The sequence below is a fragment of the Bos javanicus genome, chromosome 7 (genome assembly GCF_032452875.1).
Source record: "Bos javanicus breed banteng chromosome 7, ARS-OSU_banteng_1.0, whole genome shotgun sequence".
NCBI classification, from domain to species: domain Eukaryota; kingdom Metazoa; phylum Chordata; class Mammalia; order Artiodactyla; family Bovidae; genus Bos; species Bos javanicus.
Window position 1 is genome coordinate 45,675,115 of NC_083874.1, and position 24,104 is coordinate 45,699,218.

Genomic DNA, 24,104 nt, shown 5'->3' on the forward strand with positions numbered 1-24,104 from the left:
ACAGCTGCTGAGACCATGGGCCATAGCTACTGAAGCTTGTGAACCCTAGAGCCCACGTTCCTCAACAAGAGAAGCCACCACAATAAAAGCCTGTGTACCTCAACTAGAGAGTTGCCCGTGCTTACCGCAACTAGATCAAAGCCCATGGAGCAACAAAGACTCACCACAGCCAAAAATAAATTACAAAAAAAAAAAAAAAGACATGAGGTATGTGTGTGCATACTAACAGAAAGAGGTACAGTGAAATGAAAGTCCCTCAGTTGTGTCTGACTCTTTGCGACTCCATGGACTATACAGTCCATGGGATTCTCCAGGCCAGAATACTGGAGTGGGTAGCCTTTCCCTTCTCCAGGGGATCGTCCCAACCCAGGGATCGAACTGGGGTCTCCCGCATTGCAGGCAGATTCTTTACCAGCTGAGCCACAAGGGAAGCCTGAAAGAGGTATATTATGCTCACAAATAACACTTTATATTATGTATGAAAACAAGAGAAAACCAGTCCTGCTTGTCTCAACATTCAAAATCCTATTTTCACAGTTCTCTGGTGACAACAGTGTACAGCTAAGGAAAGGTTTCTTGGATGGTGATTGGGTACCCATAGCCTGAATGGGTACAGCAAAAAGTCAGGAATTGTTAGATGATGTAACTGGGATTAGGGGATTGAGACTGAGAGTTAAAATCAATGGGTGCTAATTAGTGATGCAGAAGCCAGATTGATAAACAAATCTGAGATTAAATGTAGACATTTGGTTTTCATGCTGGCTACTTTTAATATGTGAACATAAGAAACAATGCTGAGTCTGCATTTCAATTTAGTAAAATGGAGCAAAACAAAAAAATACCAGCTACCATTTATTGAACTTCTGTGAGCAGTATGGTCTAGAGGTTAAGAGCAGCAGCTCTGAAGCTAAGACTTTACTAATATATTAAGTAACTTATTTCACTTTCCTCATCTGTAAAATGGGGATAACAATACCTGAGATGGTTGTTGTGAAGATTAATTACTACACACACAGCATATAGTGTTAAGCATGGAGGAAGCACTCAATTTTAGCTGCTATTACTATTATTTCTTCCACTACATGGCCTACAGTACTAGGCACTTTACAAATATAATCACTAAACACCTCAACAACTTTTCAGGATAAATATATTATTGACTGCATTTTGCAGAAGCTGAAGTTACTAGTAAGTAAAAATTCAACTTTTAGTGATTGGCACATCTAAGTTTCAAACATGAGTCTGACTTCCACATCCATCCCCTTTTCCTTACATTGCATTGGCCCTCTAAAGCTTTGTAAAAATAGTTTTAAAGGTTTAAAGTTATTTAAATCATTACATAACATTTTAAAACTACTCCAGCTCATGACTCTGACATGTAATTCCTTCTTCTGCCTCATATCCCACGGCCAGTCATTCCTTAGTTCTATCAATTTCTGCATTTTCTTTGATTCTCACAGGAGCCACCTAGTTAAAATCCTTGTGTCAGTTTCCTAAACTACCACCTTAACATCAAAATGTGTTTCTACCTAGTTGTACATGCCCTCCAGAGTAGCTTCACCAAAATGTCATCTCGGACTTGTTGCATAGTCAGGGTGACTGTAACTCCCAGTTGGCTGGGGACAGTCTCAGTAAAGTTATCTCAGTGTAATCATCAATAGTGCTTCCCTTCTCAAAAGGGTCCCAATTTAAGTGTTAAATTATATGGCTGTTCTGCTTGTGGATGGAGAGCCACTGGAGGTTTGTGAGCAGAGACATGATACAGTCAAACTCCTTGGTCCAGTGTTCCACATCCTACTTGTAGCTACCTTTCCAAGCTTATACTACATATCACTTCCCTACTTGTAGTTTTCCCTGGGCTAAAGTAAACTGCTTGCTGGCGACCTGTACTTTACCTTAAAACATCTGCCTGTTATCCTTCCTGGCATCAGAATGTTTTCCCACCATCTCTGCCTAAAGTCTCCTTGCCAAATGCTATGGAAGAAATTAATTCTCACTTGAGATAGTCTTCAAGGTACAGATGCAGGTGGAAGAACCAACAGAACCCAGAAGGGTAAAAGAACTATAAGAGACAGGCAAGAAAAGCAGTCAGTCACATTATATGCAGAGATGTCACTGCTAGCTTTGGTGACGGAGGCGACTGTTGAGAGCATGAGCAGCTTGCAGTGAAGTGGCAGTACAGGAGAGCCTGCAGCCAGAGGCTCGAGCAGAGCTGTGTGACCTTGAACAAATTAAAATCAGGGCGTTTTATGAGCAAACAAGATAAAATGCACAAAGTAAGTAAGTAGTTTGGCCTCTGTTATTAATATTATTGAGAAGAGAATGAGATGGAAGTTAGCAGGTGGAGGCAGTGAGGAAATTCTTCTGGCAAAAAATTCGAAATGGGGTAAGGGAAGTGAGATTTTCTTCTTAGGGGAGGGTGAGGTTTGATAATGTTGATACACTGAAAGGAAGGAGCTAGTGGCAAGGAATAAGTCAAAGATGAGAAAGAGAAGGAATTGAGCAAAAGGGGCAAAGTCTCAAGAGGAGCCCGGGCAGAGAGCATGCTCTCTTTCTCTAAGATGAAAAGGAAGGAAGGCCAGGAAAGGTGAAGGAGTGTAGAGAAATTCTGAGGAGCAGACTGAGGATTAGAATAGCTACTGTGGGGGAAAGACCAAGTTAAAAGATGGCTAAAAAGAGCCAATTGCTAAGACTGAAACATTCACAGCAGTGCCAGTCTGCACTGACTTCTATCCCTCCCGCTGCTCCCCCAGCCCCGCCCCAGCAGTGCTCCGCTTTAGAGAATAAGGAGCAAATGTGTATTAGGGACTTCCAGAAGAGCAAATGAAAAAAGAGGAACAAGACTTTGACAGCACTAGTGACAGAGGCTGAAGTGGTCTGATCAGAAGTTCAGGCTGCGTGGATAAAGTTACAAAGGTAGACAAAGTACGGGAATGGGTGGGGATCAAAAACAGGCTTCTCACAGAATAGAACTGGAAGAATAGAGGAAGAGTCTTCAGTTAAAAATAGCAGATGTAGATGTAGTAAAAGGGTGCAAGAAGTGAAAGGTGATCAGAACTGTGCCAGCAAAGTGGAGGAAAATGTGGGTTCAGAATGTAAGGAAGGTCTGAGTGGTGGCAAGCTCCAAAGTACTGTCCACGCTGACAGGCAGTGGAATCACCAGAAGATTGGAGGGGAGTATTACAGAAAGCAGGGCTGTGAGTCAAGTGGCAAAGTCCTCACTGAAGATGACTGTTGGTAGGAGAGAGACTGACGGAGGGTAGAGAGGGTAGCCATGCAGGTAAATGCATTTTTTGTGTACGGATTTGCTTTTGTAAAATTTGTCCCAAGATAACTAATAACATATATGGGGAAACTCTTCTTTAGAAATTAATGAGATATTTATATTTCTATAAAGTCACGGCTTCTGAGATCTTTAAAACAAGCTAGGAGTCATTAGTCATTTTAAGTAGAGGTAAAAATGCCAACTAAGAATAAAAGTTACTTAGCCGCAAACAGATACCTGAGCCCTGAGAACAGGTTACACAACACCATGGACACACTATTAAGACATGTGAAAAGCAAAGGTCAGGAACAAGGAAACATATACACGTCAGCAGATTTATTTATTGCATGAACACCAAACAGGAAAAATCGCTCCACAGATTAGAAAAGTGATCTACTCAAGTAATATGAAAATCAGTGCAAAGGGTGTAATGGAAATAAATTCTCAGATTACAAATAACTTCTGAAAGCCTTGCCACATTAAACTTATAAGAATGATTCCATCTATATGAAATAGTCCAGAATAGTCAAGTCTTTAGAGTCAGTAGATTAGTGGTTGTCAGACTGGGGGGAAGGTGAAATTGGGAGTGGCTAATGAGTACTGGGTTTCTTTTGGGGTGATGAAAATGTTTCTGGAGTTACTGGTGATGGTTGCACAACATGAATAAACTAAAAACTCTCAATTGTACACTTACAATGTTAAGTAGTGTATGTACAACTATCCTTTATAGTATGTACTCTCTTTCAGTAAAATTATTAAAAAATTAAAGAACCGACTCATTGGAAAAGACCCTGATCTGGGAAAGACTGAAGGCAGCAGGAGAAGGGGATGACAGAGGATGAGATGGGAGGATGGCATCACCGACTTGATGGACATGAGTTTGAGCAAGCTCTGGGAGACAACGGACAGGGAAGCCTAGTGTGCTGCAGCCCATGGGGTCGCAAAGAGTCGGACACGACTGAGTGCCTGAACAACAACGTAATTTGGGCTTCTCAGTTGGCTCAGCGGTAGAGAATCCGCCTGCCAATTCAGGAGAATGGGTTCAATCCCTGGGTCAGGACGATCTCCTGGAAAAGGAAATGGCAACCCACTCCAGTATTTTTGCCTGGGAAATCCTATGGACAGGAGCTTGGCAGGCTTCAGTCCATGGGGTTGCAAAAGAGTCGGATATGACTTGGCAACTAAACAACAACAATATAAGTAATTTAGCAAAATCATTTAGGTGTGAACTCTTAAAAAAGAGAAAAAATAAACATAAGATGACAAGATACAAATACTCTAAAAAGTAGTGCTGGTAGAAAATAAAAACTAGAATATTCTAAGGAGATAAATCCTATTGAGAATAGGATTCTAGAGTAAGTACATTAATAACTTTGGGAAGCAAAGCATGGTAGAGCTGTGGTAAAATGGATGGAGTAGAATGGATGTCCTAGATTTTAAAAAATGTAAACTGAATGTGCATCCCTGCCTCTTACCCGGCCGTATTACATGGTATGCAGAACTTCCCCCACCAGGGATTGAACCTGTGTCCCTGTGGTGGAAGCATGGAGTCTTAACCACTAGACCACCAGGAAGTCCTGAATATGCTTCTTTTGAAATACTGTAATTTCATCCTGGGAAAGCCAATCTTCATGAGCCCCAGTTTGCTCTTTGATATAAGGGAAATACTGCCTGCCTTACAGAGTGTTAAGAATGATTAAATACGATAACATACATGAAAATACTTTGAATACACCATATAAGGTAGTATTAATTTAGACTGAATCGATTGAAAATCAAAGCACAGAACTGCCAATTTTGAAATCAACTTCAATATTAATAACTACTACTAACAAAAAGATTTTTAATGATGTTCTGATTTTACTTTAAATGTTAACATCACTGTCACCAGAAAAGCACTAGAATAGTTTCCTTCAAATCCAGGTAAGGAAATTTCAGTAGAAGAGATTGATCACAACTTTCTACACAATTTTGTCAGGCTTATATAAAGTGCACAAATTCCATAAGATCAGTATACTATCTGTAAACCAATTTGCTAAGTCGCTTCAGTCGTGTCCGACTCTGTGCAACCCCATAGACGGCAGCCCACCAGGCTCCGCTGTCCCTGGGATTCTCCAGGCAAGAACACTGAAGTGGGTTGCCATTTCCTTCTCCAATGCAAGAAAGTGAAAAGTGAAAGTGAAGTCGCTCAGTCGAGTCCGACTCTTAGCAACCCAATGGACTGCAGCGACCAGGCTCCTAGGTCCGTGGGATTTTCCAGGCAAGAGTACTGGAGTGGGGTGCCATTGCCTTCTCCGTAAACCAATTTAGGAACTATAAATACCCCTCTCTCGGTTTCAAACAGTACTAGAAATACAAAGGCCAAATTCTGGCCATGTTTTGTCAAATTTCGACAAGGCTCTGGGCCTTGGTCCCTCCGGGATCTAGAGGACTGTTTCCAGGCCTCCATACCCCACACCCTCTCCTTAAGTCCCTTGTATAAAAATGTCATAGTATTTACATACAGTCTTCCCACTTCCTCTAATATACTTTAAATAATCTTTCAATTACTTAAAGTATCTAACACAAAGCTGCTGCTGCTGCTGCTGCTGAGTCACTTCAGTCGTGTCCAGCTCTGTGCGACCCCATAGACAGCAGCCCACCAGGATGCCCCGTCCCTGGGATTCTCCAGGCAAGGACACTGGAGTGGGTTGCCATTTCCTTCTCCGATGCATGAAAGTGAAAAGTGAAAGTGAAAAGTGAAAATGTCCAACCCTTAGCGACCCCATGGACTGCAGCCTTCCAAGCTCCTCCATCAATGGGATTTTCCAGGCAAGAGTACTGGAGTGGGGTGCCACTGCCTTCTCCGCTAACACAAAGCAAATAGTTGTAAATGCAATGTAAATGCCATGTAAATAGTTGTCAGCACTTGGCAAATGGAAGTTTTGCTTTTTCAAACTTTCTGGAATTTCTTCCCCCAAATATTTTCTATCCATTCTTGAATCCTCAGAAACAGAATCCATGGATAAGGAGGGCCAATGTCCATACTAAAAGTTTGGACACTGACGATGTTGAATGTTTCAAAGTAAGACTGCTTTTAAATGCCCACCCCTAAAATTATTAGATTTTCTTTTTACAACCTTTAAAGTACTGAAATAGTGATGCAAATAAAAAACGCAGGACAGTCTTCAATGTGAGATAAAAATGTGCAACTAATAATAGGTTTACTTTTTCAAATTAAAAGTATTTCTTCAGCTCATTGTGTCCTATGTACCTAATACCTTAAAATTCCTGAAGAGTTTGGTTCTTTTGGTCAACGGTGTCAAGAGTTTCAGCTGTTGTCAAAGTCAGAATTTAAACCTTGTTGGAGACTCTTGGGACAGTCTATAAATAATTGCAGTTTTCCCCCAAGAGTATAGTGTATCTTTTCCCCACTCAACTGGGACTTGGGCAATGGGAAAACGTTAACTACTAGTAGTAGGGAAAGCTCGATTTGTCTCCACACTATGTGGGAGAGTTGAAAACAACACGTCGCGTCACTGCCTCTGAGCTGTCAATGATCCCCGCAGCCTTCACCTTACCTGGTAAGGAAATTGAGGCTAAGGGCAAGGAAGGGCTTGGCTGCAGTTCAGAGTCATCTCTTTGATTCCTGAAATAACCACCATTTGACAGCAGCGGTGTCCTTTCCAGATGGTCGTCAGAGTGGCCCCGCGAAACACGAAAGGAACCTGTCGTCTTTCCCGCCGCCAGATTCCAGGGCGAAAAACAGGAGCCCCTTCCCCGCCCTGCTATAGGAAGGGGCATCTAGTGGGCCCAGCCCCAAAGGCGCTCCTTCCCCGGGATCGACAGCTGCCGCCCGCCAGTTCTCCCGGGACTAGAGGCCGCCACTTACCTGCGGTTGGAGAAAACGCAATTCCTTGCTTGGAGTCGGCCCTATTCACTCCGACACCCAACCGCAAAGAGCGATGGCTGCCGCGGCCGTAGTTCGCGTTAGCTCCTTCCGGGCCGGCGGGTGCTTCACTCCCGAAGGTTCGCAGGACAGCAGTGCCGCGCGCCTGCAGTTCCGCCTTCCGGCGGTTCCGCGGACAGTCCCGCGGCTGAGTGCGCTCCGAGCTGGGACCTGCTGCCCACACAGGCCTGAAGGAGTTTCAGGCAGAGAGGGTAACACCGGTTCTTAGCTTGGGGGAATTATACGTGACACCCTCTTTTCTTTTTTTTTTAATTACATTTTCAAAGTGCACCTGTTTTCTTGAGTTCAACAAGTAATTTACAAAATGTAATGTGCCAGATAATGTGTTGAGCTTTCAATAAGGCTATCTTTACTCCGTCGTTCTTTGCTAATGAATGTTGATCTTTAAGACTGTCTTGACTCCGCTGGTTTTTTGCTCATGGATGTTACTTTTCTTAAATTTATTCAAATAGGAATACTCGGGTGCCTTGAATGAAAATGGCAGTGCTTGCAGTGATGGCAGTGCTTCCAAGATTGCTCCCAAGCCTAGGATTCTTTCTCGGTGATGCAGACAGAACAAGGAGGTGCTTGGGGACTGAAGCAGTTATTCGATAGATTCCCAACAAACCTATTACTGGCTCTGCTGGATCTCCCCCTCTTTCATCCCAGCCTCAGGAAAATGACTTACTCCATTGGTACTCACTTCTCACTTGTCATTCCTTCTGCCAGAACTGCTTCCGCAGGTATCTCCCTCCACCCGGCTAACTCCTACACACTCTTCAGGTCTCAGCACCAATAGCTCTCTCATCAGACTCCCTCTCAGATTCAGTTAAGCCCTTTATTTCAGGTTTCCCCAGCAACTGTACAATTTATCTTATGATTGATTGAAGTTATCTTATAATTTTACAATTAAAATGTACGATTATTTATCTATAGCCTCCCCAACAGGCATTCTATCAGCTTCCTTAGGTCAAGAACCCTATCTGCCTTTTCTCCTGTTGAACATATTTTCAGTGCTTGGCATACTATAGGTGCTGAATACATTCGAGCAAGTGATTCATTCATAATATAAAGGATTCTTAGGTACATTTTTGTCCTCAGAGGGTTAAAGAATTTCCCTGGAGTCCATTGGTCTAAGTTGGAGGAGCCTGCTGTTCTAGTCTGGGTTTCCCTTTATTCTCCTTTCCACTGATCTAGTCTTCAGTTTGGTTTAATAAATACTTTTTTTAAAAAATTGGAGGATAATTGCTTTACAGTGTTGTGTTGGTTTCTGCCACACAACAATGCTAATCAGCCATAATTATACATATGTTGTCTCCCTCTTGAGACTTTCTCCTCCGACAGTAAATACTTCTAAGTGGCTTGAGGCACTTCACTGGGCTTCTCAAGATTACGCCACACCTCTTTTCCAGAATTTGAAAAGATATTCCTGATATCCTTGGCATTTGAGTTAGCCTTTAGATAGAAATCTAAATTATGATTCCTGCTGACTTCAGCAATAGATTGTAAATCAATTAGGAATAGGGGAATGACAATAAGCAAGACAGTCTCTTTCTCCAGGACCTTTTGATTTGGCTGGGAGATGTGTTAATTCACAACTGACTATAAAAGAAGGTAGGACAGAAAGCATAACAAACTACACACTTCTGGTAGGGGTGAGGGAGTGGAGAGGCAGGGGATATCAGTGTTTGAGGAGAGCCCTACAGGATATGTAAGATATTTAACCTTGAGCTTTTTGATGACTATTATCATGATAAAAGTAATACACAGTCATGGTTAAAAAGTTTGGAAAGTCAAGAAAAATGGAAACAAAAATCACCCTCTGTCACACCTCACAGATACAGTTTTATAAGATTATAATCATACTATGAACAGTTTTGTAAAACATTTAAAATTAAAAACATTTCAATGTAATCAAGTATTCTTCTAAATCATTAATTTTAATGACTGTATTTTAATAGAGTACAGCTACAGATTATGGTTCTAACATTATTAACCACTTGAAGTTTCAGTTACTACATATGTAAAATGGGGATTAATATCCAGCAGGGATAATATCATAATGTGAGAATAACATTCAGAAAGGAACAGAGATAGGAAAAGCTCTAGGCAAGTATTATGCTTTGACTAAATAGCTTTCCACTGGACTACCAGGGATGTAGACTCCCAAACTATAGAGCCTTATGGAGGTTCTGAGCAAAACAGGAACAGGGTCAGAATCATATTTTTGAAAGTTTGCTCTGGCAGCCATGTGTGGGTTGTATTGGAGCAGGTAAGGACTGAAAACTGAGATTAGTTTAGATTAGATTAGAGGAGATGAGACAGCTGCAGTCACCGAGTTGAGAGGTAATATGGGGCAGTGCTGGGTCACTGGGAACAAAGAAATAGAGAGTCAGCTGTGAGAAATTGTAGAAGTCAGAACCTATACGCGATGGGTTACATGTTGGTAGCAAAAGTAAAGGAAATATCAAAGTTCCAAGTTTTAACCTGGCTTAGTGAGTCTGCTTCTATCTCCCCTACAACCACCTTACTGCAGGTCACTATCATCTGTGGCTGGGTTACTGCAGCAACTCTTCTTTCCCCATTGATTGGTTATCTTCACAGCAGTTGGATTGATTTTTTGATGCATTCATTTTAAAGCATGAATTTAATTACTCTAGTTTACCATTCTTCAGTTGCTTCCCAAAGTCTATAAAGTCTTTACAATGCCTTATAAGGCTCTTGCTGCTCTGCCTCCTATATTTCTCCAATCTCCTCTTGTGCCACTCTGTCTTGCTCACCACAGCAAGCTCATTCCTGTCTCTGAGCTCTTGTAGGTGCTGTTCCCTTTGCCCAGAGTCCTACTTCTCCCCATATTCTCCCTTTGTATAGCTAACTTCCTTGTCCTTTAGATCACAGCTTAAATGTCGCCTCATGTCCTAACCTTTCTATCCACATCAAGTCCCTGCTTCCTAGTCTCTATCTTACTACCAGGACCTCAACAGCACTTATTAAGTTCAAAATTTAAAAAGATATATTTATTTACATTTTTATTGCATTTCCTCCACTGAAAACTCCACAGAAGGAAGAGACCCTGTCTGTCCTGTTCTGTTTTTTTCTTGGTGCCTGTCATATGGAAGGCATTTAAAAAGTATTTGTTGAATGAATGAAGAAACCAATTAATGAAGGAGCTGGTGAGGTCATCCAGTAGAGAATATGGTGAAAATATAGTTTAGAAGGGAATTTATATTTCATATTTCTGATAACATGGTGCCAGAGTATGTGTGGATAGGCAGGGACAGAGAGATATATAAGGAAAGAGTTGGCGTTTGATATTGTACCAGCTACCCAGAGGAGATAAGGTCTGACCAGACGCTGACAGTATTTCAGCTACACTACAGGTCAGTATCAGATGGGACACAATGTGGCATAATAGTTAAGACTAAAAGAATTAGAGAACATGATACTTCAGAAATAAGTGCTAGTGGTGTGATTTAGTCTCCAAGTGCAATAGGAACTTAGAGTAGTGAACAAATGAGGGTCAAAATATTCCAAATAGAAGATTGGAAGAGATGACACTTTAAATTTATCCATCCAAAAATGTTTATTGAACACCTGTTAAGTGTGAGGCCCCATGTGTTGAGAATACAGAGTTGAACAGGACACAGGCCCTGGTTTCTCTTATGGTCTAACCAAGCAGACAGACATGAAATCAATACAATTACCTTAAAACTGTCGTGAGGTATATAGAATTTTATTCCATTGAAGAAAGATAAGCATAAAAAAAAAAAAAAAAAAAGAAAGATAAGCATAAACACAAATATATAACAATGTTGGTAAGTGCTGTGAAGAAAAAAAAAAAAAGGGTTGGAGGGATAAAAAGTCAGCAAGGAGAGTATGCTGTTGTACAGGGTGTTCAGAAAAGGCCTCACCATAAAGTATCATTTGACTAAAGAAAGGGTGAGTGATTGAGCTGGAGGAGTGTCTTGCGGAAGAACATCCCAGGTAATGGAAATAAGAATTAAGGCAGACTTGTGCTTGTATGCCTAGAGAGATTCCTTATTCCTAAATAAGGAATCAAAGTCAATGAAATATTCTTTGTACAGTGTTGTCTCTTTAGGTCTAAAAAAAAAACTAATAGTGTGTCTGGAGTAGTGAGTGAGAGGGAGTGTAGAAGATGATGAGAAAGATAACAAGGCTGGCTGAGCGATCTGAAGCCTTAAAGGCTATGAGTCGGACTTTGGATTTTACTCAGAATGAGAAGAGAAAACTCAGGCAGAGAAACTTTAACTTGATGGAGCAGGTAAAGGGATAAATTACAAGTTTAGAGGTATAGGAAAATAAAATGGTTTCAGTACTTCGGAGCTCAGTTCAACATGAAGGATGGGTGGGAGAGACTGAAAGCAGAAAGACCATCCCAATAGTTCAAGTGTGAGATGATGAAAACTAACTAGATTGGGCAGTGAGAACTACATAAAACTGAAGTTTTCAAAGAAAGCAATTTACTGTCTTGGTGTGGAATAACTGAACTTGTACCTTCAGAATCACTGACTTCAGATACAAACAGATGTCCTGTGAGAGGCAAATGAAGCCAAAGGAACTATTTCTAAAGTGGAACCACAAGACAGTTTCAAAAGAAACCTGCTATTTGTAATTCAAACTAGTTCTTTGTTTGAAACAGAGCAAATTTTAAAAAATAACTAGAAGACCTAAAATAATTTCCATTATCCTGAAAAATAAGCAGAATTGATCCTGCTTATCAGCTGACAGTTCAGTAGTTATGAGCAAGCAGGCAAAGTGGACTTAGGCTGGCATGAGCCTAAGTCTACTTCTGCACATCAGCAAATTTTATTAGGAATGCATCTCCCTTTTTTGGGTCTAAATAAGGAATCAAAGTCAATGAAATATTCTTAGTATAATGCTGTCTGTTTACTGAAACACTTTTGTGTCACTTATTTTATTGTTTATAATTTTCTTGAACAGGGTTGAAGGCTCTGAAAATAATGTACAGAAAATGTGATACATAGGTATGTGGAGAGGCATATGTGGTAGAAGGGTCCTGTTGTTCTGGAAATCAAGGATTACAAAGTAGAATATATTATTGACATTAGTTTATAAAAGTGTATGGTAATATAGAGTAGATACAATAACTGATCAAAGAAATATCAATACCTTTAACAACTGGTAATAGTACTAATAATTTTTCCATAAAGTTTATGTGGCCACACTTTAAGAAGCCAGAGGATTTGGCACTTTGGCACTGTGTGGAAAATATTTAAATATGAAAAGCACTTAACTGTTTAAATATGTTTTCTCACCTCAGTTACTTAAACTTACTTTCCTACTGTTCCTCAGGGTGTGCAGATGACAAATAATGCCTTTTCCGTCAATATTTTAAAGCTGATTACATTGAAAATGTAAAAAACACTTGAAAGATGTAACCATAGTTTTGTTTTTTGTTTTTGTTTTTGGACAGGGGGTGATAATAGCAACAGGGATACATAGGGGTGGGACACATTTCAGAAAAAGCACTGTTTACTTATTAGCAAATTATTTATGTTTATTTAATCTGATTGAACCAGAGGTTATTTGCTTTTTAAAAATGGCTAATTCTTCTTCATCAGTTGTTGCTTTTTTTTTTTTTTTTTTGCTGAACAGAGATATTGCTTAAACAGAACAAAGTCCAAAGAAAACTTGATTTAACCAAATCAAACTCCGATGCCAAGGTTAGTAAACCAAGATCATTAAAATGTTGCATAAAAAAAAAGTTAAACTAATGCAAGTTTGAGTCTAGGCTTAAGGATTTGCTCTTTTGAAGATAACACTGATTTTCTGTCTAAGCTCAGGAGGTTCCGTTTCTGAGGTCTATTTTCTCAGAAAATAGACTAGTGTTTATGTATCTTAAAACCATTGAGAGGCTTGTGATTGTGTATCTTTTCCAGTGGTCTTGGGACCTATGCTTTGGGATTTTTGTTAGGGGGCCCTAAGCTAAAAACATTTTGACCAAAAGTATCATCTTCATCCTAAAGACTTTGTACTTGTATCTTGTACAAAGGAATTGAATTTTTCAATTTCATGCACAGCAGACACATTTTTACATATCTGAGGCAAATGTTAAAAAAAAGATAAAAGTTAAAAGGTAGTTATTTGAATTCTGTTTTCGGGCCTCTCACAGCAGTTTAGTTCTTACTCTTTTTGTATGTAATATAACATTCCATAGTAGGCATTTGATATTAAATGAGTTAAGATGTATTTCATCTTTCACAGATTTTGAAACCCTTGGCATGACATTTTCGTCAACAATACAAATCTATAAAGAAGGGTTTTATCATCAGCTCAGAACAGGAAAAACCGAAGTATAAGGAAGGTGGCTAATATGATCACTGATGTCATTAACTATGTTGTCTAATCATTCTAATCATTCTACCTCCCTTTAGTCTCAAAAGTAAAAAAAAAGTCTACTTGCAAGAAAAAAGAAGTCACCTTGCCTAGAAAGGAAGTCTGAATGTTGTACCTTACTGTAAACTCTTGGAAGAGGAAATAAAATTGCCATTTAAATATGTTAATGGACTTTGGCAGGACTTGCTGTATGAATCAGCGAGTTTCAAAATTAAAATTACTTTTGAATCTTCAGGTCAAAAAGCAAAGGCCTCCAATTCGATTTGATTACTTTGAACACTTATACCTAATTAACCTTTTTAAAAAAATCCCTTACAATTTACACCTGGAATATGATGAAATGTTAAATGAAATATCGTGATGAACATTAATCGGTTCAGCTACCCGAGGTTTAGTCTCAACAGAGGACAATGAAGTCTGTCCTCTCAGGTAATCTTCACAAAAACTGGAGAACTGTCAGTCCCACCCCTCCGAAGCTGCACTGAAACCCTGACTGTCCTCAGATCCCGGCCTTGCCGCGTTCACGACGGCGGGGATTTCCGTATCGGTGACACACGCCACTTCCGGCCGACGGTGAGAGTCAGTGACGTGGCAGGAGAGGCCGAGCACGGTCCTTCGGGCCGGGACACCCGGAGCTGTCAGGTGGCTTCAGGGCAGCCCCGAGGGGGAGAAGAGCTCACCGACTGCAGCTGCCGCGGCGAGGCCGGAGCCGGAAGTGCCACGTGTCCCGATTGCGCCTGCGCGCCCAGCGGCTGACAGGCAGTTCCGGCCGGGGCCTCCCTCGGTCTCTCTCCGCTTGGCTGCTGCTTTCCAACCTGGCGTTCTCGGCCCCACCGGCCCGACACCCAAGCCTCGCCACCCAGGCCAAGCTCTGACCGCCTGCGGACCGGGGAGAATGCGGCGCCATGCGTAGGGCTCCTTGCGCTCTTCTCTCTCTATCCGGCCTTCAGTCCTAAGTCGTTAGCCCCCTCCCTGGCTTCCAGCCGTCGTTTTTCAACTCTCGGCTTGGGGCTGTCGCAGACCCCGACCAGACCCCTATAAACGTCGTCGTCATGTCCCAGCCCGGGATACCCGCCTCTGGCGGCTCCTCCACCGGCCTCCAGGCCCAGAACGGGGCCGCCTCGGCCTCGGGGTCTCCGTACACGAATGGTAAGTGCCTCTGGGTGTTGAGAGTTGGGGAAGGCGAAGTTTGGACCCCGGCCCGAGTTAACCTTTGGTTGTTGCCTGCGTCTGAGGGGACAGTAGGCGAGAGTGACTTCCCTGCCAGGGTCATAGCGCCTGGAGCTGGGAGGCTGAGCCACAGGGACCGCGACTGGTCTTAGTGTTTCTTGTTTGTTTATTCTTTCGTGCAGCACACAGTTGCTGAGCACTTGCTGTATATAACGCCCTGGGTATACATGGGTAAAGAACACAGATTCCGTCTGTATCTCAGAACTCGCATGCAAGGCTCATGGGATCTGTTTATGTGCCCCTTTTCTCCGCTCCCCTTCACCTGCGTCTTCTGGAGAGCAAGGTTTGGGGTCTGATTCATTTCGGTCCCCTCGGGCCTGCATTAGGGTGAGGGTCGTACTCAGTGTGAATCTGCGGAGATGAATGGAGGATTATGCTTTTCCTCTTTAGAGCCTGCTCCTCTCTCCCTGAACCTTCCCCGAATTGTACCTAGGCCACCTGTTCAGTTTTTCAGCTTTAGAACGGGAGGATCTCCTGTTTGATTTCCAGAGGTAGTTACATCACTGGAAAGTGGTTGGACGCAAAGTCTCTGAACCTCTGACCAGAGTGTACATGTGGCACTATAATTTGTCATTCGGTGTGAAGATGTCTTCTAATTTTATACTCTTTCTAGGATTCTTTAAATTGTCCTATGTTGTGATTTGCTAAGTTCTTTAAGAACTTGTAATAAAGACAGATGTTCTCCCAACAGTTTTCCAGGTTACCAGTTTACTTATAAATCTTTAGTTCTTGGAAACAAAACTAGTAGAATATTAAAATGATTCAGTTTCCCATTGAAATCTAAGATTGCTGTGAAGTTCGAGAAAATAGCCACTGACTAAAATAGCTAATTTATATTGTTTTTAGAGACTACTGTTTTCTTTACAAAGAAGGCTCCAAAAGACTTTTAAAAATGTCTATGAGTAGGCAGGTATGTAGGCAGTAGCAAGAATAAGTGAGAGTAAGCACTGAAATGGTATTAAATTGAATCAATTGTTTTTCCTCAAACTTATGGTAACAGATTATGTAAACTATTTTTTTACTCTAGGCTATTTAGTTACATTTTCACTGAGGATGAAATTATTTTAAGACGTTAAGGCCAAAACTCTTAAGCAAGATGCCATATGACTGTGTTTTCTCCTTCTTTAAGTTGCACTTTTACACGAGCTTTAAGTGGTAAATCCTGCAAATACGCTTGCAAACTTATATGTAAGTATAGTTTTGATAATTTTGAAATGGTAAAGCACTGTAGCCATTGTGTATACTGTACGGAGATACTGTCACTATGTTGATTTGATCCAGTTCAACGGACATTTGTTGCATGCTCCAGTTCTGTCCTTAGGATTATAAAAGAAAATAAAAAAGGAGTCCATGTACATAGCTTGCTCAGAGCCAATTCGGGAGTCAGATAGGGAAGGAAGTCATAGGATTGCAAATATGTATCCCCACTTTCTAGAAAATAAACTTCAAGTGTACAGCATTATAATTCAACATCAGTATATGCCACACAGTGATCACCACCACAGGTCCAGTTACCATCCATCACTATACAGTTGACCCCTTCACCCATTTCCCCAACCCCCTCCCCTTCTGGTAACCACTAGTCTGATCTCTGTATTGGTGAGTTTTTGTTTTATTTTGTCTGTTCACTTAGTTTTTTTAGCTTCCAAATATGAGTGACATTATATGGTATTTATCTTTCTTTGTCTGCCTATTTCACTTAGCATAGTACCTTCAAGTTCCATCCATGTTCTTGCAAATGGCAGGATTTCATTCTATTTATGGCTGAATTATATTAATATTCCATTGTGTGTGTATCTGTCTATCACATCTTTATCCATTCATCCATTGATGGACAATTAGGTTATTTCCATACTTGGCTGCTGTAAATAATGCTGTAGTCAGCACAGGGGTACATAGATCTTTCTGAATTAGTGCTTTTGTATTCTTTGATAAATGCGTAAAAGTAGAATAGCTGGGTCATATGGTATACACCCTTGTTAAGATATAACTTTGACATTCTTTTTATAAACCCAATTTCTAAAGTTTTTTAATAAAAGTATTCTCAGTAAAATGGCTAATATCCTGCATTGGGTTCTGTTATTGTTCATATTGTTCACTCCACTAATAATAAAGAGAGTAGGGATGTGGTGGAGAATTGGAGGGAAGGATATTTCTCTAAAAGGTGGAAAAAAAGTTCAGTGCTAGATCTAATTTTTTTTGGTTAACTCTTTCTAGGCACTTATTGCTGCTTAAATACTATTGAATTCTCATGCTTTAGGTTTAATGTAGCATGCTTAAATTATGCATTACAGTTTAGTTGGATCTTCCATTTTTTTTAAGATTGTAATTTAAAAGTTGATTGAATAGTCAACTGTTTTGTTTTTCTGTAACTTACTTTCGTATTGTATACTGTTGCTGTATCACAGAATACCTCACACATCTGGACATTGCTTTCTGTGGTTGATTGTTACATTGCACTACAATCCAAAAGGTGACTAGATGGTTTTTCTCAGTCTCTGTGTAGATTTGGGTGCACTCATTTCCTTTGCAGAAGTTGATAGTGAAACTGCAAGACTACGTAATCTGGCAGATTTTCACCTGATTACCATATAATAAAGACCAAAAGCAAATCATGACTCCCGCTTGTAATTAGCTCCTTTGTTGACTATTTGAGTCAATTTGTCAAGACAGTTAGAAACTGTAGTTTTATTAACATTTTTTGTAATATTTATGTAATACTCAACTTTTCCCCTTATAGGTTAAGAATGAGAAGAATATTCTACATTTTCTGTTCCACTGAGAGTCATTCCCCTGTTACATTATAATTTTATAAAATAATATGTTTTCCTTCTAGACTGTAAGTCCTATAAGGGCAAGAATATCTGTTTTTGCACATCATCTTCTCTCCAGCAGACTCATGTGGTGTCTAGCACATTTAAGAAATTACCAGTTTTATTGAATGATTTTAGAATTGGGTATTTGCAGTTTAGTTCACTAAACATGTTATTGACTTGTTCATTCTAAGATTTGAGCTCATTTTCAACTGTTTTCTTTCTGGTGAAATTTTCTGTGGATTTTTATATATGTTGTTGTTCAGTCACCAAGTTGTGTCTGATATTGTCAGCTGAAACATAGTAGAATGTGATGTATTGGGTTAGTCATCAGTTTAAATGCTAGACTTGTGCTCGTATCTCTATTTTAGGCATGGCAGAAATGTAAATCTCTTTTAGTTTTTATGAGGTAAACCATAATTATGATTGTGTATTTTTAATATAGGCAGTCTTTAAAAATTTTTTTTATTATTTATTTTTAGCTGCGCTGGGTCTTCCTTGATTTGTGTGGGCTTTTCCTCTGTTTGCGGCTACTCCCTTGTGGTGCACAGATTTCTCATTGCAGTGGCTTCTCTTGTTGTGGAGCACAGGCTCTAGGGTGTGCGGGCTCAGCAGTTGTGGTGCAGGGGCTTAGTTGCTCCAAGGCATGTGGGGTCTTGCCAGATCAGGGATTGAACCTTTGTCCCTTGCACTGGCAGACAGATTCTTATCCACTGTGCAACCAGGGAAGGAAGTCCCATATGAAGTCTTTAGTGCTGAGACTAAAATTGGCATGTGATCTCTAACACTGATTGTTGTGGCTGAGTTCCTTTTAATGTTTTCAGTGGGCACAGTAACTTTGGAGTCCTACAAGACTGCACGTGTGCAGGCTTAGTCACTCAGTCATGTCCAACCCTTTGTGACTCCATGGACTATAGCCTGCCAGGCTCCTCTGGCCATGGGATTCTCCAGGCAAGAATACTGGAGTGGGTAGCCATTTCCTTCTCCAGGGGATCTTCCTGACCCAGGGATTCAACCCGTATCTCCTGCACTGCAGGCAAAGTCTTTACTGTCTGAGCTACCAGAGAAGCCCATAAGGCTTTGCCCACCTCTAATAGAACTTACTACGGGCTTCCTTGGTGGCTCAGACGGTAAAGCGTCTGCCTGCAATGTGGGAGACCCGGGTTCCATCCCTGGGTCAGGAAGATGCCCTGGAGAAGGAAATGGCAATCCACTCCAGCACTTACTGGAACTTACTACACTTAATAGAACTTACTGCATTGAGCTTCTGTTTGGACTTTGCTGATAGACTGGGAGTTCCTAAAGACATAGAATAGTAACAATAAGAATTAGCAGTTATCGTGTACTTACTCTATTCCTAGTCATTGTGGTAGGTTGCATTATAAGCATCATTTCATTTAATCCTCATAACAGCCGTGTGATATGAGAACTGTTAGGTTTACTGACCAGGAAATGAAGATGAGTGGTCAAGCAACTCATTCAAGGTTACACAGCTGATATATTGTGGAACCTAGATTTAAACTTGGAAGTCTTATTTATTCAGCTTGCCTGGTGGTTATGCCTGGATCAAGGAACAGAACCTTTTCTTTAGTTTCTTTATGAGGTGGATATATATAGTTAGAGTAAATACTTGCTGATATTTTTTGAAATTGTCACCCAGCATAGTTTCCTTTGGATTATAATTCATACATGACCAGACCCTCAACTTTTGTTAGTATTGAGTCCATTTCTTTGCTATTTCAGCATCACATCTCATGAATATCTTGTACATCTTAAAATTGCCAGTACCCCCACTTTGATTGTTAGCATTTGCTCTTGCCCCTTTTGTTGCTTTCTTTAAAGCCATTACATTTAGTCACTGATCCACAAGTTGTCCTCATGCAGTAGCATCCATTTGTTGTACTTATAGTGTCAATTGGTCAACTGTAAGTGATCAGAGTGTATTTTGATGTACAGGGAGAGGTGCCAAATCATTTTTTTTTTTCTCTCTCTATACTGGACTTGTCCTCCAAATCTGCTGTATTTAAAAGCACATACACAGAAGGAACTTTTCAAAAGTTAAGTAAAACATTGCTGTCTAAAGCACAATGTTTTGAATATTTGGTTACTTTTCTGTAACTTTTATTTACTTTCATGTAGGACACCATAACTAATGGAACCATAATCAAGAGAGCCTTGAATTAATTTGAACTGGTTTAGTCAACTGAATTCATGAATGGTAGGTAGAAAGTGTAAACTGTCCCTGGCAAGTAGTAGCTCATTGTATATTGCTGGGGCTTCCTGGTGGTTCACTGGTAACGAACCTTCCTGCCAATGAAGGAGACGCAGGTTCAATTCTTGGGTTGGAAGATCCTCTGGAGGAGGAAATGGCAACCTAGTCCAGTATTCTTGCCTGGAAAATCCCATGGACAGAGGATACTGGCAGGCTTCAGTCCATAAAGTCACAAAGAGTCAGACATGACTGAGCAACTGAGCACATGCATATATTTACTGAATGGATTGGTGAATGAGTTGTTTAAGAATATAAGATCTCAAGTCTTTGGTTTACTTGGAATGTTAGGGGAAACCATTCTGGGAGTATCATTTTTATGTATCAGTGGATTCTAAAGTTCATAAAGTTTATTCTGAAGTAATATGAATAAATTCATAAAGTAATTCTGTGAGAATCACCAGTACATGAACAGTAGTAAAATTTAGACCATAAATTTTACTAGTTTAGGTTCTGAGATTCCATCAAGTATGAAATAGGAATTTATAAACGTAGAACCTAGGTTCTCTTTGTTTCTGAAGCTTCTGGTTGGGTGATTGAGAAGCAGTCACCTGCATTTATTTTAATCTCTCATTTGTTTCTTTAATATAATTTCTAATTTGGCTTCTACTTTATACATCCACCAAAACTGCCCTTAATAAGGCCACAAATAATTTTTTGGTTGCTGCTGCTGCTGCTAATTCGCTTCAGTCGTGTCCGACTCTGTGCGACCCCAGAGACAGCAGCCCACCAGGCTCCCCGTCCCTGGGACTCTCCAGGCAAGAACACTGGAGTGGGTTGCCATTTCTCTCTCCAATGCATGAAAGTGAAAGTGAAGTCGCTCAGTCGTATCCAACTCCTAGCAACCCCATGGACTGCAGCCCACCAGGCTCCTCCATCCATGGGACTTTCCAGGGAAGAGTACTGGAGTGGGGTGCCATTGCCTTCTCTGATTTATTGGTTATTAAGTTACAAAAAATATTTTTCGTTCCTCTCTTCTAATTGCTCTCTTTTTCCTAAAATGTTGGTGATCTTTGGAGCTTTCTAACCTAGTTCCCTTCTTTTTCTTCCTTTCTAAACAAAACAAAACAAAACAATATGCACTTCCTTGGTGGCCCAGTGGCCAAGAAACCACCTGCCAGTCAAGGAACACAGGCTTGATCCCTGGTCTGGGAAAGAGTCCACATGCCTCGGAGCAGCTGAGCCTGTGTGCCACAACTACTGTGCCCGTGCTCTCGAGCCTGCAAGTTGCATCAAGAGAAGCCACTGCAGCAAGAAGCCCAAGCATCGCAACGAGAGGAAACTTGTGTGTAGCAGTGAAGACCCAGCGCAGTAAAAATAAATACATAATAAATAGCATTTTAAAAATTAACAGTAAACATGTATTATTTCACATGGTTTTTGAGGCTGGCTCTTTTCTTACTCTGTACTTACTCCCTGCATGATATTATTAATTCTTGTGATATCAAATACTGTATGCCAGTGATTTCCAAAGTTATATCATAAGCTGAAACCTCTCTCTTTCGCTGAAAATAGATGTTTTCTAGTTCCACTTGAATTTCTTGGTGACACTTAAAGTATATTTAAAATAATTCTTCATTCTCTGTTTTGTTATTCCTTGCCTTCCCCAGTTCTTTTCTCCCCCTCTGTCCTAATGTATGGCACTGTCATCTGCCGAGTTGCACAGGTCAGTCCTGGGAGTCATTTTTGGTTCTTTCCCTTCTTCAATTCCACATCAGTTCCACAGATTTATTATGTCTCCATATTCAATTCCATGAATCCTATCAGTTCAGTTTCCTTTATCAGTTTTTTTAAGTTATGTGTCGGTGCTAAATATTTCTTTGCAACCTCAATGTTAAATTATTTTTTATAAAATGTATATACGGATACAAAACTAGGTATAAACTCCATATGTTTTAGCTATTGTACCATTGTAAGACCAAAACGAATTAAGAACATTACAACAAAAGCAGTATAATTCAAACTTAATACATAATGCAATGGATTGTTTGGCTAAAGCCAAAATTGATTAGTCTTCATATTTTTAATATGTTAGAACATCATTTGGGTGACTATTATTGTTTTTCTCTTTTTTTTTTAAGATGAAACTAGTTTCAGGTTGTTGGGAGAAGAAAAATTTTTCCTCTGCCTTCTTAGTTTTAGTGCCTGGGAGCCTGTGAGTTAAATTGGCAAAAGACAGGATAGCAAGAGAAAAGCCAGAATTTACTCATGCATTATGAAGGTTCATAAAAATATGCCTCCAGAATTTGGGACTTACATACCATCTTAATAGGGAAAGAGGAGAGAGAAAAGAGCAGTTATGGAAAATGATTTTTAGGAAAAATAAATATGAGTCCTTAGTAGAATAAATGGGAGACTTGATCATTTTGTGACAATGTATGTTTAGGTATGGGACAACTTAATTCTTTTGAGTTATTTTTGGAGGCTGTGCTTTTAGGTGGATAAGTGCTTTTAGGCAGATTCTTAGAACTCATGCCTGTACTCAAAATAATTTTTATGTCACAGTGGTATATTCTGGACCCCTTTATAATCGCTGATCCAGTATTTTGATAGATTATATAATTTATTAATGACTTCAAAATAATATTATTAAAACTGGTAAAAACTTCATTACATATCTTCTACTGTAATTCTAATAAACTATTGCAAGTTGATACATATGTAAAAAGACAATTTTTACATTATAAGTCACTATAAGTGGATCTGTGATAATGACTACTACAAAGCAGGTTCTTTTTTTTTTAATATTCTTGTGTTTTTTGTTTTCCGTTTTTTATATACAATTTATTAATTTATTATTTTAGGCTGTGCTGGGTCTTTGTTGCTGCACGTGGGCTTTTCTTTAATTGGAACAAGCGGATTACCCTCTGGTTGCAGGCTTCTCATTGTGGTGGCTTATCTTGTTGTGGAGCGTGGGCTCTAGGGCAAGTGGGCTTCATAGTTGTGGCTCCTGGGCTCTAGAGCACAGGCTCAGTAGTTGTGTTGTATGGGCTTAGTTACTCCCAGGCATGTGGTATCAGACCTGTGTCACCTGCATTGGAAGGTGGATTCTTTACTACTGAGTCACCAGGGAAGCCCAAAGCAGATTCTTTTGTGTTTGTCTTTCTACCTTATAGTCTTATGACTGCATATTCTTCTCATTTTCTTCACTGATATACTGTAAGACTTTTGCTTATTTTGTGCATTTTGATGATACTTGGCTTTCACTGACTGTACTTGGCTTAAAGACCTCTAGCATAATGGCCTGTGATGAAACAATAAATAAAAATATTAGAGTGAGCCATGAAATCTTGTGGCAGTACTAGGCTGTGAGATGTTGGTTTCTATCCAGATGACCCAAATTTGCTTATAATTTTACTTTTTACAAATGTTTTCATTGATTCAAAGATCTCTGTATTCCCACTACTACTGTTAAGTCAATTATTTCTTACCTGGATTATTGCTGTAGACTCCAGTATCTTCCAATCTCTACTGCAATCCCCAAGAGGTTTTTTTTAATGTCCTAACCTCTTGCCTCACTTCAGATGCTTGACACAATCACTTGCCTCTGCTGTGCCACACTGATTTTTCAGAATGCCGTTTCATGACCACGGGCTGTTGCACATGTTGCTCCTTTCTTTGCAGGCGCCCTTGGCAGTCCTTTTTCTGGGGCCAACTCCTGTTGCCTCTGAAGATTTTACTCTCTGTTGTCCTCACCTGGTTGTCTTCCTGTTTGGACCATAGCTTCTTGAGGACAGGGACAGAGTGGACCTTACTCACCTTGTGTGCTCAGAAGATTCTTCATAAAATCTGTCTTTTCAATTAGGCAATGAATGGTATGTTCCTAACCATCTGGAATAAAATATAGTGTTGACAATAAAATTATTCAATAGGGTAATATCTAAGAAAGAAATGGAAAAATTTATTCCAGTCAACCTGCGGATTATAACCTGGGAGATAGTCTTTTAAAAAGCTCTGAGGAATATTCCCCGGTCAGAAGTCAAAGTACAGTCATATACCTTTTTGAGACAAAGGATTGTACTTCAAATGACGTATTGACAATTTACACAATCCAGATCTGCATGTACAGAGCTAGTAGTGAATCATCATGACCCTTTACAAGATTAATAAGGGAGGTTATCTCCTAAGTATGTGTGATTAATGCAGATACACATTACACACTTAAGGGAGGAGTCCCAAGCAGACAGAGAAAAAATTTATACTTAAAATTTTCTTGTTTTG

General features: G+C 40.1%; 2 protein-coding genes and 1 long non-coding RNA gene across 5 annotated transcripts in view; 2 read left to right on the plus strand and 1 right to left on the minus strand.

The window, feature by feature from the left end:
- Nucleotides 1-7,262, minus strand: part of SAR1B (secretion associated Ras related GTPase 1B) — a 34,318-nt gene extending 27,056 nt beyond the window's left edge. Inside the window, exon 1 of the mRNA XM_061423526.1 lies at nt 7,137-7,262. The gene's annotated coding sequence lies outside the window, so the exon portion shown is untranslated. The remainder of the gene's footprint in view (nt 1-7,136) is intronic.
- Nucleotides 7,263-7,317: 55 nt separating this feature from the next.
- LOC133251283 (uncharacterized) lies at nt 7,318-8,128 on the plus strand. Its single transcript, XR_009737561.1, has 2 exons — nt 7,318-7,405; nt 7,667-8,128. It is a non-coding gene; the product is annotated as an uncharacterized LOC133251283 (long non-coding RNA).
- A 5,254-nt stretch (nt 8,129-13,382) lies between these two features.
- Nucleotides 13,383-24,104, plus strand: part of SEC24A (SEC24 homolog A, COPII coat complex component) — a 74,702-nt gene continuing 63,980 nt past the window's right edge. For 2 of the 3 annotated variants that reach the window (XM_061423528.1, XM_061423529.1), the window contains exon 1: nt 13,799-14,720. In XM_061423528.1, the coding sequence (XP_061279512.1) occupies nt 14,624-14,720 (97 nt within the window). In that variant the 5' untranslated portion in view covers nt 13,799-14,623. Of the gene's footprint in view, nt 14,721-24,104 lie in introns of all 3 variants that reach the window. The other variant, XM_061423530.1, reaches the window with a different exon arrangement.